The 15624-nt window shown below is 54.1% G+C and overlaps 5 protein-coding genes across 5 annotated transcripts; 2 read left to right on the top strand and 3 right to left on the bottom strand.

Annotated features, from left to right (window-relative positions):
- Positions 1-3867: 3867 nt before the first annotated feature.
- CGGC5_v003708 (uncharacterized protein) lies at positions 3868-5435 on the top strand (the record flags this gene model as incomplete). The annotated part of the gene is made up of 6 exons (XM_066151165.1): positions 3868-4048; positions 4156-4190; positions 4243-4539; positions 4601-4689; positions 4741-4808; positions 4894-5435. 6 exons carry the CDS (start codon positions 3868-3870, stop codon positions 5433-5435), a joined length of 1212 nt encoding a protein of 403 aa, XP_066009440.1.
- A 307-nt stretch (positions 5436-5742) lies between these two features.
- On the bottom strand, positions 5743-7139 carry CGGC5_v003709 (FAD-dependent monooxygenase OpS4; the record flags this gene model as incomplete). Its single annotated transcript, XM_032033717.1, has 2 exons — positions 5743-6930; positions 6981-7139. 2 exons carry the CDS (start codon positions 7137-7139, stop codon positions 5743-5745), a joined length of 1347 nt encoding a protein of 448 aa, XP_031887067.1.
- Positions 7140-7645: 506 nt separating this feature from the next.
- Positions 7646-9304, bottom strand: CGGC5_v003710 (uncharacterized protein; the record flags this gene model as incomplete). Its single annotated transcript, XM_032033716.1, has 2 exons — positions 7646-8811; positions 8863-9304. 2 exons carry the CDS (start codon positions 9302-9304, stop codon positions 7646-7648), a joined length of 1608 nt encoding a protein of 535 aa, XP_031887066.1.
- Positions 9305-9769: 465 nt separating this feature from the next.
- On the bottom strand, positions 9770-10759 carry CGGC5_v003711 (putative urease accessory protein ureD-like; the record flags this gene model as incomplete). Its single annotated transcript, XM_032033714.1, has 1 exon — positions 9770-10759. The coding sequence occupies one exon, from the start codon at positions 10757-10759 to the stop codon at positions 9770-9772; it is 990 nt and encodes a 329-aa protein (XP_031886892.1).
- Positions 10760-11658: 899 nt separating this feature from the next.
- psc3 (Cohesin subunit psc3) lies at positions 11659-15252 on the top strand (the record flags this gene model as incomplete). Its single annotated transcript, XM_032033713.1, has 3 exons — positions 11659-12052; positions 12116-12324; positions 12388-15252. The coding sequence occupies 3 exons, from the start codon at positions 11659-11661 to the stop codon at positions 15250-15252; spliced, it is 3468 nt and encodes a 1155-aa protein (XP_031886893.1).
- Between the last annotated feature and the right edge of the window lie 372 nt (positions 15253-15624).

Genomic DNA, 15624 nt, shown 5'->3' on the forward strand with positions numbered 1-15624 from the left:
CCCATCACTCGACAAGCCGCCTCGTACACTCGCTCCACAAGATTCGCCAAATCGTCCACGCAGATCAATCGTGACTCTGGACTGGCGTGGATCTGAATCTGCAGAGAACGTGAGGCTCAAGCGCATACTATGTAAATAAGTCGCGGCCAGCCGCTGGGTTACATCCAAAGTGGCACAGTCTGGCGACGCCATCACATCAACGTCGCTTTGGCTACTCTACGGGTAGCAGAGAGCCGCAAAACGCCTTTACCAACCTGGAACGTCAGCATTCATGCCATTCGGACAGCAGTCCCGTTTGTTGGATTTGCGATGGCCTGATGGCGAAAGGATGCCGGGCTCGGTTAGGGCATGTTGGCCGTTGGTGCAGCGTTACATTCAAGCATCAGACAACCCTCGTTCAGTCGTCCACGGGTGACACCATCGATTCTACCACAAGCCTTAACACGCAGAGCGGCAGACCGGCGCCGGCTTTTCGTCCCGACTATGCACGGCAAAGCTCGCGCATGCCATACTGCGTACACCAACGTCCCGAGTTTTATTCAGGGGGGAAAGACATGAGACCGGCATAAGGAGGAACATGGTGGAGGGCAGAGTTTGATGTTTTAATATCCGGGTGATGATCTGAACCAAACTTCAACGAGTCCCTTACTTCTGCCGAGGCCACAGCAAAACTCTCGGGCTTCGCGCAGCTCAGTCACTGTGGAACCGGACCAGCGAATGTTGAACAGGCCTCGGCCGAGACCTTCCAGATTTCACAGTGAGGAGCCGCGAGAGGTTTCGAGATGTGGGAATCGGATAGGTATCCGCAGGACCAGCCGCCAGCCCACATACCTTGAACAGGCGACATGCACATTCTTTTTCGGAGACAGAGGCCCTTGGAGGCTGACACGACTGCTCATGGGTAGCGACTCCTCCTGCCTATTCCTTCTGTCTGTCCACCGCCGCAGATGGCTCGCGTTGGGCTCTCTGGCACCATCGGCTCCTCTGACCCCAAGCTGCCGGGGTAGGTGGTGCTGGCCGCGGTCTGGACGCAACTGAAGTATTGTGGTACTTGCTCACGTGCTGAGAGCTCCAGAGAAAACCAAGTATCCGTAGCATAGACAGACGCAGCTCTCTCTTAGGTCTTCGTACCTTGGCTGCATGTTGCCCATGCGAGCACTGCACGCAGACAGGAACCACTCCTGCGGCCGCTCTCGCAGACGAGAAGCAAGACAACATAACCGGCGCTGGACACAGACGGTGAAGAAGATGAAGTAGGGCCTTGGTTTGAAGAATCATTCGACCTTCGTCATCGTCTTCTTCCTTCCATTCCGCTTCTAGAGCCAAGTCCGTGCCTTGACCCCGTTGTCCTTTTTTTGTCAATCGACAGATGCGAACCACTACTTAACACAGCGATAGCACTCGCCCTGCAATATTGATGATGAGTTCCACATTCGATCCTTCGGGCGTGCAAATTCACTCGTACGCGCAACTTTTCCTGCAAGGCACAAGTCCATCGTTAATGGTGGCGGAGGACGCGGGACCCGACTCTCACACCAGGCCACATACCAGACAGCATCGCCCATGATCCATCACGGAGAATGAGGGCAACCGGGTATTAGATGCCCTCCTTCTCCGAGTCCTGGCCTCCCTCCACCCCCGCCGGACCACCTGTCACTGACGGCAAGCTTTTGGCAATCTCCCATCTCCAGCATTCGTAGCTGACGGGCAGTAGCGAAATCTCCTTTCCCCAAGACTCATCAATCAAAATCAATACTTACCAGCACGCTATTAACCGAGAGCGGAGCGGCGTTGTTTTGTCAAGATGCAGCAAGGACCTTTTGTTGGCACCAGCACAACCTTCACAGACCCTAGGACATGATGGTGGATCACCTAGCAGGCTCCAGAATGTCTCCGTTCTCGAATTACCCCGAATCGAAAGCGCGGTTCTCTTCATCTACCGGCGGCCCTGCTCATCTGCGATTCATCGACACATGCAAAAGTGCTGTCGCCTTTGAGGTAATACGAATCAGCCGTCGAATGGATGAGATGCAATGGTTCCTCGGTCCTCTGACGATCCGGGTCCATCCCCGCCCAGCTCGGGATGGACACCAACAAGTCGCAACACACACAGCCCAGACAGGGGTAGGCGCGTCTTTTTGCTTTTGCCTTCTCGGTTTCTTGGCTTTATTGCAGCTCTCCCGTCCGCTGTCTCCATCTTCAATGCTCCCCCGACCAAACTTGTGTTACGTCCAAGTTGCTTTTTGATCTTCCACTGGCCAGCTTACAACGCGGGAAGGGCAAGGAAGCCAACCCCCCTCCCTCCATGGTTGAGTTGGATTGCATGCGAACGCCGACCGGTTTGCTACCCAAGCTTGAATTGTCCAACTAGACGTTGCCGCTTCGTTGCTTCTTGCTTCCGCCAACTACATCGTTCGGGTCGTCGTAGCCGACTGCTTCACGCAACTCGACTGGCTTGCCAGATGTCCTCCCCCTCATGATGCCGCGCCAACCTCTAGTGCAGTTTACCCTCGTCGGCGTGCCTTTACTACACTTCAGCAATTCGTGCGGTTCACTAGCGCGCATTATATTGCACGGCTGGTGTCCAGGGATGATCCAAATCGCTGGGTCGGACCAAAGATTCGTCTGTCATGTCTAGCGGGCCATTTTCCATGTTTTGACCCAGAGCCGTCGGTCCAGAATCGATCCTTGACTTCTAGCTTGATTGCTAGGCCCATCGTGACGGGGATGAGGCCCGGTCGACGCCAACTGGAGGTAAGTGAGAGATGAACAACATCGGTCAAGCTTAGTAGCTTGCGGCGTTGGTCCGTCAATGTCTCGCGGGGCAGCACCGGGTTGCCTTGATGAAGATTTTATCTCTAGAGTGAATGAGATCTCGGCTAACGACTGTTATCCTTCCTGTTGTTGGAACAGGTTTGCTGCAGATGTCTCAGCAGAGAAGAGGCACAGCAACACGCCACCCCACACTGGGTTGCCTGTTATTGTTGACCATGACAATCTCTTCCTTCAGTCATTGGCACCGATGTGCACATCCCAGAAAGGGTGCGAGGTGCTCGAACCAACGAGACAACCTGCAGACAAGGCTAGTTCGTTTCTCTGTGTCGTCGGGAGGGTACTTCTGTCTACCCGATCATGCCTGGGCCCGGGGTCTCCATCGCTGTGCGTCGTTCCTGCAGCCCTCATCACGTACTATGTGTAGGTACGTGAGACGGACGCAGTTGCAAATTACAGCCGCAGACTGTGGCCCGGCATGAGTAGTGTCAGCGATTACAACGCGTTTCTTCGTCTTCCATCACGCCGGAAACGCAAGCTGTAGTCATCGCTACCGGTCATGAGCTTCCTCTACCCACATCGACCAAAATCAGTCGTCTGCTCCAACGTAGGGAGCCTTGCAATCGCCTACAAGCCTTCACACCCTCTGCGTACCACTACATGCACAAAAAAAAAGTACAGAAACTACGAGTCAAAGAAGCCAAAATTCCCGCCTGGCCAGGTCTCTGAAGTCCCACTGACTCTCTTCCCTCCTTCACCACCATCACCATGCAGCCGGACCGGACTGGCGCACGTCTGTACCCCCGTCGCTCTCCACATGTCGACCCTGTCCTACCGGGGCCCATCTCCGGGGGTCTCAGACTCGGCGACCCTCTCTCGTCCGCCTTGAGCAAGTTAGGATTCTAGCCCATGAACCCTTTCAGTCCGAACCAGGACGACCCCTGGCAGTCCAGCACCGTCTATCGTAGTTGATCAGCTTAAATCCCATCGGGCCGCATATGTTACCACCCCAGTCTGCTTCCCTTCTCTTTCCTCTCGTTTGGCCATGCTCTTCTCCCATTGTCATTCCTTAGAGCATCGCAGTGCCACAGCCCTATGGCTGAGGTAGACTTGTCAGAGAGCAATGGTGGTGCTCTTGTAGCCACCGCCGTTACATTCCTTATTCTCTCTTGGTTCTCTGTCGTTCTCCGCGTCTATGTTCGTGCTTTCATGACCAAGGGTTTCCAAGCAGATGACTGGCTCATGCTTGTTGCCCAGGCAAGTCTCGCCTGCCCCAGTGCGTGCAGTGATTTACCCTAACCAGATGGACGAAGGCAATCTTTACCCTTTCTTGCGCTTTCATTCTCGTGGGCGTGCGTGATGGGCTGGGCCATCATAACGTAGCACTCCAGCAGAAGGAAGAGATATCGGCTTTAATGGTATGCTACTCTTGGCGCTTCAGTAAGCATCCAGTCTAACATTTATGTGCAGTACCAAGCTCTCGCCACGGCAACATATGTCCTTAACATGCTCTTCATCAAGCTGAGCATCGGGTTCTTCCTGTTGCGACTGTCGACTTCCATGGTCTACAACTGGATAATCTACGTCAGTTTGGCGATTATTACTGTCTGGAGCACTGTTATCTTCTTCTGGAATATATTCCAATGCTCTCCGGTAGAGGCGCAATGGGACTACACAATCTTGAACTCCCAGTGCGTGTCGCCAAACGCGGTTGTTGCAGCAGCCTACTCAATCAGCGTCATGACTATCCTGAGCGACTGGCTTTACGTGAGTTCAGTCTATGATTTAATGGCGTTTATATGTACAAAAGCAATTGCTGACTTTGCAGGCTCTGATTCCTATCCCTCTTATCTGGAATGTCAAGATGTCGAAGCAGGCCAAAGCTACCGTGATTGTGATTCTTGGCCTGGGTATCTTGTAGGTTGACCGAGCCTCCGTAACATAGACGCTGAGCTAACAGGTCAACAGCGCTAGCATCGCCACGTTGATCAGACTCAAGTTCCTCGCTGACCTGAGCGACTTGAGTGACATTTTATGTAGGCTGTCCATCCAGCCTCGGACATGGATCCGAGGAGCCAGTATAAATCGCCCACGCATAGATTATGCTGACCTCGCTTATAGTCATGGGAACCGACGCCATGGTGTGGACTCTTGTCGAACCGGGCGTCGCAATCGTCGCATCGAGTCTTGTTACCATCCGACCTCTCCTCCGAGCCTGGCGACTCAATGGATTCACATCTACCGACCGAACGCCGGGAATGAGCAACATGAGCGGGGGCATGAGATCAGGGCCCATGAGATCGGGAACAACAAGGTCGGTGCGCCGCCCGCCTGGGTATGATCTCGACGACATCGATAACATGGAAATGGGTGGCTTCGGAAAACATGACGGCGAGATCGGCTCGATGCCTCGGGAGCCCACATTCGCGGCTGTATCAAAAGAGGTGGATGGAGGACAGCTCACACCCGATTTCATGGCACCGCCGGACCGGAGAAGGGCGGACGTCGTCAAGAGCGAGATGTACATTATAGAAGGAACGAATAAGTCTGGGAATACCTGGAGAGGAGGGAGCGGTTCTCCGAGCGCATCTTCAGTGGAACTCGACGGCCTTGACGCGCAGAGCCAGCATAGCGGCCGGGTTGGTCTTGGGAGGAGTAATTAAAACGAATTGGAGAGAATAATCCACGACGATGTCGACATTATCAAACTTATGCTATATTTATACGGGACTCACGGCTAAAGGGGACATCCCGCTTCATCTGGGGGAAAGTGGTTACGGCCGCGAAAGGCGGAGGAATCGCACAAAATCTTGGGTATTAGTAGGCCAGGGACTTCAAAAATAGAGAGTGTAGATGTATTTTGTATTACATGATTTCTACGCGACCACCTCCGGCCAAGATCAATTTGGCCAAACAACGATACCAGACGCTGTGAACTGAATAGCAGGCAATACCAGGCTGGTTCAAAACTCAGAATGGATCCTGTTTGTACGCCTTCTCAGATTCCGCGTATGCGTCATAAGCATACAAGAACCTCTGTATCTCAGGACAGGTCCACCGCGAAGGGAAGCCAGGTTCGGGTCCCTTTCCGGGCTCTAGCGACGCCACCATGACCTCGTCGCGATGTTCTTGCTCTGGGCCATCCATCATATGAAAGTCATCACGCTGGCGGAAGGATTCCATGACGATGCGCTGGCCACGGCCCATGCGGAGGCTTTGATACATCGCCGCCGCCGCAGGAAGTTGCGCGGCCTTCGTCTCTTGGCTGCTCACTTTTCCAAGGAGATATCCCAGAACAGCTCCATCTTCCAGGGACGAGTTCGCGCCTTGTGCGAGGTAAGGAAGCATCGGGTGACAACAGTCTCCAGCCATGAAGAATTTGCCTTCGGGACTCGCCCATTCCTCCAGCGGCTCGATCCAGCAGAGCTTCCATTTGTGTACACTCTCGACCTGGTCCAGAAGCTTGCGCAGGAGTGGATCCCATTTCGAGAAGAGCGAGCGCATCTCCTCAACGTCGCCCACGACCTTGGTTGACCCTTCGGGGAGGTTGTCGGGCGACAAAAGACCGAGGTTGAGCATGCGGCCTTGCTTGACGGTATACGAGACCCCATGGCCCTGCGGACCGATCCAGAAGTTAACCGTCTCAGACTTGATGAACGCCTCGAGCTCCTCTTTGTGGGGGCCTTTGAGCGAGTCGATATGTATCGCAATGCGAAATGCCAGGTCGCCGGTCAGCGCGGGCGGGCTGGGACGGCCGAGGAACTGAGCCCGGGTGGTGCTCCACATGCCATCTGCGCAGACGATAACATCGCCTGACACGATGATGCCAGGGCCGGACTTTGAGTCGTCCTCTATCGTGACTTCAGCGCGGTCGAAGTCGACAGAGACTGCTCGGGAGTCCAAACGAATCTCGACCCCGAGCGCCTCGCAGCGATCGACGAGGGCGCGCTGTAGCTCGACGCGGTGAAGGCCCCAGAAGGGATGGCCGTAGCGAGCTTCGATTGTTTGTTGAAGTTCGGGTTCGTGGGCAAGGAGGCGGCTGCCGTCATAGCGGTGGACGGAAAGAGTTGAAGGGAGGGTCGCGAGAGGTGCCAGAGCCGGGTAAAGGCCCCAAGCTTCGAGCAAGCGGGTTGCGTTGGGCGTGAGTTGTAAGCCAGCCTGGTAAGTGTAAGCAACAGAGTGTCTCGTGGGGTTTGAAAAATGCGCACCCCGACTTCTTGAAGCTCTTTGACCGTCTCGAGTATTGTCACTCGGTGGGATGGCTTCGCAATCTTGGTCGCGAGAGCTGTCGCAAGACCCGCCAGACCGGCGCCAATGATGACGACATGCAGAGGTCCCGACGCAGCGGACCCCGATTCTCTACTCATCTCGGACAGTTGAGGGCATTCGCGACTTCTTGTCGTGAATTCAATTGCGGTCGTAAAGCTTGGGGGCTTAAGGGTCGCACAGCGCTTAGACTGATCTTCTTCTCTTTGGGTTCGTCTCCTCTTTCCAACACCACCGCAAGGAGCAAGTGGTGGTAAAAGGAAGGAAAACAGACCATTTCGACAATAGGTATGAATCGTACGCCGCAGTAAGCGCTGTCGTCGTGGCTTGGGTCACGGAGTATACGCGGGTTGTGGGGAAGGCCGACGGGACGACGCCGTCCCTCGTGTTCGTCCCTCGTGTTCGTCCCATTAGCTACAGTCCGAACTAAAGTAGGGTAGGGTATCTTTCTGTCCTTTTTGGGTGTCTATCCGCTTTCACCCCGTAGCCCCGGTACATCTGTACATCTGATCAACGCAACGTGCTTTTCCTTTTCACCAGGTATGTCTTGCGGAACTAGCCGCATCCAATGACGGTGCGTGCAGTGTAATCCTCATCTGGATGTTCCTCAGCCCGAATCTTCGGGAATAACAAGATCCTCCGGATCGACAACCCATTCTTCCTCATCGCCCCAGGTCGGAGCGAGAACGAATCTGCCCATGATCTTGCCCATACCAATACTATCACCGCCAACAACTCCCTGCCTCGTTTTCTCGTCCGACTCCTCCACAATCACCGCCGTCGTCAAGAAGTTCATACCTACGGCAGGACTGAGCTCCAAAGTGCGGCCACCCCAATCCAACTCGACTTTGCCTGATTTGCGGACCTTGAGTTTGCCCATCATGCCAGCTTGCGAGACGAGCTGAGAAACATCTGTAAGATCAATATTCTTGTCGACTTCTTCCGTCTTTGGCTTGATGTTTTCATCCGATTTGGTGAGATCGACCGATCCTCCGTTCGGCTGATCGAGCATGACAACATCGTCTGGCTCGGGCTTGACCTTTGGAGCGGCAGAAGGATGCAGTGGCGGAAGGAGAGGGGGGAATTGGAATAGGTAGAGTCGGCCATCCTTGTCTTGCACAGCGCCATTCTCAGGTGCTTTTGAGTTCTCGTCCGAGACGGTGCCCAACTCGCTCAGCAGGAGCTGCATGTCCTGTGCGATCATGTCCACCTCAGGATCAGCCAATGCCTTCTTGACCTTCGGTTCAGGTGTAGGCTTCTCCTCAGCCTCGGTGTCTGCTGACTTGACGATGCTGAGATCAACCTCCATAGCACCTGACTCGGCTCCCGGCTCTGCCTTGACCTGAACCGCACCTTTGGGTGCTGCATGCCAGACCTTCGTCTCCTCGCCGACCTGGGGCGTAGGGCCAGACCATGGGCCATCTTCGACCCAGAGACTTTCTTCCGCCTTGCCGTCTTCAGCAGCCTCGAGCTCAGCTGTTGTCGCAATAACCTTCTTTTCTTCCTTTTTGTCGATTCGCGCGATGCCCATGGGCCAGATGTTATCGGGCTTTGAGTTCACCAGGGCTGCCGTCGCTTCGTCATAGGAATCAGGTTCTCGGTCAACCAGGTGTCCGGCGAGTCTATCGGCATTGATTCTAGCTTCGCGATGACCAGATGCCTCCCCAAAGGCACCCCGTTCGCTCTTAGCACGGCCGCCTCCGCCGAAGAATCCACCGCCAGGACCACCACCGCCGCCGCCACCTCCCCATCCGCCAGAGGATCTTGAGCCTCCTACGACCGAGTCAGTACGTTGATCCATGAATTTTCCATATGCAACCATACCTTCAAAGTGTATTTGCGAGAAAGGGCCACTTGCAACGGCAGTTCGGCCCATCATTCCGCCTCTGCCCATGGCATCTCCTCGAGCTCTCCGACTGCGACCGCGGGAACGAGCTTGAGCGCGAGCCTCTGCCTTGGCCCTCGCATTATCTTTGTCCTGCTCTTGTCGAGCGAGGACGTCTCGCGACGCCTCATCTCTGCGGACGACTCTGGGTCGAAATCTGCCTGCCGAGGTACCTCGTGTGGGTTGCCGCGTTGCGGGCTCGGATCTGGAGGGTGTGACGGTTGCTGAAGCGGTTTCAAGGGCCGAAGAAGGTCTCGAAGGCGGCGCAGGAGTGTCGCCGCTGGGTGTAGAACTAGAAGCTTGGCGGCCTCCTCTGCCTCTGGCGGCTCCTCGTCCGCGGGCTCTGCTGGCGCCCCGAGCCGGGGTAGTACCCTCGGGCATTGTAATTGGCTGCTCTATGTGCTGATTGTGGCTCAGAAGAACAATGAGTGGATGAATAAGTATGGTACAAGAGAAATTGTCGGCCTCGAGTCTTCTGGTAGGGTCGTCGAAGTCATGAATGAAGTCTGTATGTCTCCAGCAAAAAAAAAAAAAAAAAAAAAAAAGATGGTTGATTACTTAGCGCGGTGGGGTCTAGGTAAGTAAACGTCGGGCGCCTCGTAATTTTTAAGGGAAGTTCCAGTCGAGGTGCTGCACGCATGGTGGGGTGAGTCAACCACCCCGCGCGGGTCGCAGTCGCAGTGAAGACAACAGTGGGCTTACCAGGTTCCAAGGTATGTAGGTATGGAGTGGTAGTGAAGCTCGTGAGGACGGACATTCAACCAACGTCACCTATTCTCGATCAGCTCGAAACAATGATCTTGGATTGTTTTCTGGATGGTTTTAAATATTTGAACAAACACACCTTCACTTCACACACATCAACGCTTGCTCTCCGAAGATTCTGGTAATGTTGCCTTCCCGGGATAACATGCTTCCAATCCACAAGCGGCCGGCCTCGACAGTGCTCGCTCCAAACTTGACAATGACACAACCCCGTACTCTGGCCGCTGACCACAAGATGCTCTGCTTCGTTTCCATTTCTATGCGCTTCAGTCGCCACAACTCAGCCTCGCTCAGATTGCTTTCCTCTTCCGCGCGCGCCTCTGCAGACCTGAAATCTCTTGCGCCCAAGCGGGGTAGTGCTGAAAACTCGTCGAGGAAAAAGTTGCCAACAGATTGCATTTGCGGGCCGCGAAGGATGAGAGTACCAAACAACCCGTTGCCATGCATCGATTCTCGCAATGATCTCCCGACCATGCCCTGGCTGTTCCTGTCCAAAATGACTGTGTCTCTCACGAGCAGACGCTTCTTGCTTCCTGGGGTCTCTGAAGAGGACCAAATCTCGTTGCGCCCAGACCATTTGACGAAACTCCAATCCTCGCCTCGCGCCGTTCTGCCTTGTGTCACCCAATCCAGCAGACACAGAGAGGCAGTCGGTGCTGTTGTAAAGATTTGGGTTTGTTCGTATACGCTTCCGTCAAAGGGCTGCACAGGATCCGGCAGGAGGCAGAGACCGGCCTCTTCGCCAATGTTGACCTCGAGCTTCTGGCGCGTGACGACGTCAGGAGACGGTGATTTGAAGATCTTGGTGTGACCCTGGGTGACAACACCGAGCTTCGCATGTGGGAGCACACGCATAGACAGGTTCACGCTGTCGCCTCCAACAAGTCCGCCGCCATAAGACAAGAGGAACACCAGGACACATTTCTGGTTGGCCGCTGGGGAGGGGGAGATAAGTTTCAGTGGATACTGGTATGACATGGCCTGCAAGCCCGAGAGCCCGTTTGGCAATAACTGAGCAACGATTTCGCCCTCCCCAGCAGCCGACGAGGACTTCGGGAATGGCGAGCCCATGGTTGCTGTTGTTGCGGCGTAGAAGTCGTTGATCGCTATAGGGGCTTGTCAGGAAGAGTCCGTCAGGTCATTGTTGATGCAAGAGGCACACGCGATTTCGGCTACCAAAAGATCATCAGAAGAAGCCGACGGAACAAGCAGCAGAGCAGCATTGATCGACCTGGTCAATGGCAAGAATGAGTATGTTGCTCACCTGAAGTGTCCGTTATTAGGTCTATTATAAAACGCCGAGGTTCTAAGGTTGCGATGCTGGCCTTTAGATTGCACTGACTTGCATTTAGCACTTGGTAGACTTTGCCTGGTATCTATCTACCTTAGTGGCATTGAAAAGTCAAGTTGCGGAGCACGCACAGTTGCCGTCACCCTGACCCCTGCGTCTTGTTAAAATGCCATGAGTCGAGTCTCATACTTTTATTTCTCTGTACTGTGCATCTGCTGCAAGCCATTGCCTCCCCAACCATTGAGCATTAGAGTCACCATACTCATGGCATCTAAACGAGTTCCATGATGTTCTCTTGCATCCAGCCGCACTCATGGCACATTCGGTTTTAATTGCGGAAACAGAGTCGCAGGCGCATCCAAGACGTGACAGCAGGGTTAGGGTGAGTACGTACCTAATGGCACCTCTGAGGCAATGTTCCCCAGGGGCTGTCACAGTGTCCATGCTCCCACTTGACACGACACGCACAGTACCGCAGCTGCTCGATCCACAGTTCTCCCACCCGCGAATTTGGAGAACTATTGCCTAAACATCTTCAACCGACACGCACTGCCTGGACGCGACATTTTCCCTCGTATGCGCCACCTCCCCGAACCTTCGCTCATCGGCGCGAAATAATTGTCGCGACTGCTGCGATCATTTACACGCTCCAGCAATCATTTCGCACACACGCGACAACATGGAAAGCGCGACAGCATCTCCCGAGCCCGAGTCCTCGTCGCGTCGCCGGTCCGGACGCGTCGTGCGAGCCCCCGAGAAGTTCAGCCCAGAGCCTGTGACCGCACCAAAGCGCAAGAGAGGCCCCGATCACGATGAGGACGACGAAGAAAATGACGATAACGAGCCCCTGTCCGATGCCACGATGACCGATGGCGACAGCGCCGACGAACGTCCCCGCCCTAGGCCCAAGAAGCGATCTGCTGCTGCACAAGGAAACCGCGTAAAGAAACCCGCCACTAAGAAGCCAAAGACCAATGGTGTAGGCCCATCTGGTCACCCCGCGAGCCTGCCATCACGTCCCAAGAAGACGGTCAGAATCGCTGCCGTCGACAAGGAAGGCAGTGGCCTATATGGTATGCAGCATCCCTGGAATGTAGCTCTGCTTTCCATCACCTGACACTGACATGCCTCTGTAGCGGAGGTCTTTGGCTCTGGTTTGCCCTCTGAACACGTTGCGGATAAATGGCAAGAGAGGTATCAAAGGAATGATGCCCTCGCCATTGTCGAACTAGTCAACCTCGTCCTGCAAGCATCTGGCTGCGACCTCGAGATCACTGAGGACGATGTTCGTGACCCTGACAACTGTCAAGCTCGTCTTACTGAGCTTCAAGATCTTTTCCAGGAGGTAAGCTGCTATCACCCTGTCCGATTTGTCTTGTTGGTCAACTCTTTTGCTGACATCGTGAAGGAACAAGTCACAGAATATCCCCTCATCTCCAGGGCAAAGAATACCAAAGCCTTCCGTGACCTTCTCACAGGCTTTTTCAAATCTGTCGTCCGCAGTGTTCACGATACAGATGTCCTCTACAACGACCAGACTCTGATGGAGAACCTCGTGCGCTGGATAGCATCCATGTCAACTTCGTCGCTTCGTCCCTACCGTCACACAGCTACTACAGTCATTCTCTCCCTGGTGTACGGGCTGATCGAGGTCGCTACAACCCTTGATGCGCGCATCACGGCAATTGAACAGCAGGTTGCTCAAGCCAAGAGAGGCAAAAACAAGGCAAAGCTTGCAGAAATGCAGCACAGCCTTGACGAGGCCAACAACAACAGAGAGCTGTGCGGCCACCATATCAAGGACTTCTTCGATACCACGTTTATCCACAGATACCGAGATATTGATCCACGTATCCGGACAGAATGTGTCGAAGCACTGGGATCCTGGATCCTGGGTCTTCCCACAGTCTTCATGCAGCCGGAATACCTTCGTTACCTGGGATGGATGCTTTCTGACACGGTTGCTTCCACGCGACAGGAAGTCTTGAGACAACTTGCACGTATTTTCAGACGTGGTATCTCACAACTTGGCCACTTCATTGACCGATTCCGCCCTCGCCTCATTGAAATCGCGACGAAGGACGCTGAGGTTTCCGTGCGCGTGGCAGCCGTGAGCGTCATTAATGTTCTCCGGGATGCCGGAATGCTCGAACCGGAAGAAATGGATACCATTGGCAAGTTGATATACGACAGCGATATCCGAATTCGTAAATCAGTAGTGAGCTTCTTCGTGTCTTGCGTTGAAGACTTCATCACTACCAAAATGGAGGAACTCGGCGGCCAGGATGCGCTAGATGAAGTTTTCGGCGAGATTGAAGAGGACGACTACGACTCGCCTCGCAGCACGTGGGTCAACATCAAGTGCTTGGCAGAGACACTTGCGGCATACGACGAACAGCTTGAGGGTGAACAGCAAGACGCGAACCCTCAAGGTCTAGCCGTAGCCGCCGACGTTCTTCAAGCAAGCGTGCCTGATACTAGGATATCACTCGCTGCTCAGGTGCTCTTCGACAGGGTTCCGTTCGTCAAGGAGTGGGAAGTCCTGTCCGGCTATCTGCTTTACGATCATACCGTCAGTTCCAAGTCAAGATCCAAGAGTGCCTCTACGGAAACGGCCTTTAAGAAAGCTGTTGGTCCTGTGGGTTCTGAGGAGGCCATTCTTCTGGAGGTTCTCGCTTCTGCAGTAAAAATGTCCTTGTTACAGTCGGCAGAAGCTGAAAAGGCTAGGAAGAGGGGCGGACGCTCCGAAGTCGCCGAGGCACAAGAAGACACTGCTCTGGATCTCGCGACGGCCATCCCTCAACTTCTCAACAAGTTCGGGGCTGATCCTGCCACGGCGACTATTGTTCTCAGAATGGAGCACTTTCTTGACCTTGAGGTTTTCCAAACATTGCGGCAGGATTCGACAAAATACGAGAAGCTGCTGGATGAGATCAGCACTCAATTCAACAGACACGATGATAAGAGAGTCATTGCCGAAGCGGCTGCTGCTCTTCTTCATTCTCGACAATATGAAGAGCTTGAGGAACTCACTGATGGAAAGCTTGCTGTGCTATGGGAGAATGTCATTACAACTTTACGTGGCTTCGACAAGACATGTGAGCTTTCCATCAGAGGCAATCTTGAGGCAGAGCATCTCACAGCGCTGTCTACTGTTCTTATGAAGATTAGTGAGCTAGCTCGCATCTCTGACCCTGTCGAGATCCTGGAGGCCGAAGGTCGGGCGGCCGATTCAATGTCGTCGTCGATCGAGATCCTGATCAACATCGCCAACCGCGGCACGTTCGATGACCCTAACGAGGAATTGGACGACTTGGAAGACGAGGTTGCGTCCTTTGCGATTAAAGCCACCCAGTTCTACTTCATGTGGAAGGTAAAGAGCCTCGAAAAAGTCATTCACAGCGGTGCCGAGATCTCCGATACTGTTGTGGATGAGTTATCCGTCTTGCGCAAAAAGTACGATACCAACTTGATCAAGACTCTTTCGTCGCGAGCCGTCATTGATGACACTCGTCTTTTTGCCGCTGGCGCCCTATGCGACGTTCACGTTCTTTTCGGCACTCTGCGCAACTTTGTTGAGCCCACTCGCGGCACCGCGACGTATAGGAAGCTTGCGGGCCTCATGCGTGAACTTGAGCCGAGGCTCTTACCGGAGCTCATTTCCATCTACGACGGTATCGAGAAGAGCTACGCGAAGAGAACGAAGAAGACGCTCAACGAGCCGGCGGATGACGAGGAGCCCATGGATGATGATGATTCTGACGATGAGGAAGACGACGATGAGACTCTTAGCTTTGAAGAGCGTCTCGCTCTGGAACTCAAGTCCGAGAAGGCTCTTTGCGAGCTGGCAGCCAAGTACGTCTTGGCTGTCGTGCAAAAGGTCCTGGACCAGTCAGGTCCCCATGCCGGAAAACTTCGCAAGCGGCTCCTTCGAAATCAGACCCGGCTGGGGAAAAATTTTAGCGAAGTCGTTGCTTTCCTCGACGAGAACAAAGTCCGAGAACATCTTTACGGCAAGAAGCAGGCTCAACGGGCAAAGACTGCCGCGGCGAAGCCAGCATCCAAGAAGCCAGCGCGGAGTGAGGAAGTTGTCGTCGAAGATGAAGAAGAAGAGGACGGGCTTGAGGAGCCCGAGCCGGAGCCGGAAGAGGGTTCAAGAGAAGACCTACGCCGGCGCGAACTACTGGAGGAGGAAGAGGAAGAAGAAGAGCCGGAGCCAGAGGAAGCTCCAGCTAATAATGATGCCGATGACGACGATGTATTGGGTGACTAGCCGGGCTTTCAGCCTGTTTATCATTTTGTTTCTGTGCTCTGCCCACGTACGGTGTCTGGGACTTCTACCAGCCGTCTCCCGTGTCCTGTTGATGCGGACTTCGTGCCTCGGTTGACGATGTTGTGGGCAGTCTTAGTATCGCTCCTATGGGGGGAAGATAATGTTTAGGCTGCGACGGCGAACTAAGGCGCCCACTAGGATGGCTCACTCTACTGGCTTTGCGGCGTTGGAAGGATGAAAAGATGGTTAGCTCTCCTAGTAGCTAATACGACACGATTTCATTGTAAACAAGACATCATCCCTCGTGCCCTCTCGATGTGCTCCAATACGATGCCAACAGTCATTGCTCGTAGTCTCAATCTGCCCAATTTA

Source organism: Colletotrichum fructicola (assembly GCF_000319635.2).
Source record: "Colletotrichum fructicola Nara gc5 chromosome Unknown KSG_Nara_v1_contig02, whole genome shotgun sequence".
In the NCBI taxonomy this organism is placed as follows: Eukaryota; Fungi; Ascomycota; class Sordariomycetes; order Glomerellales; family Glomerellaceae; genus Colletotrichum; species Colletotrichum fructicola.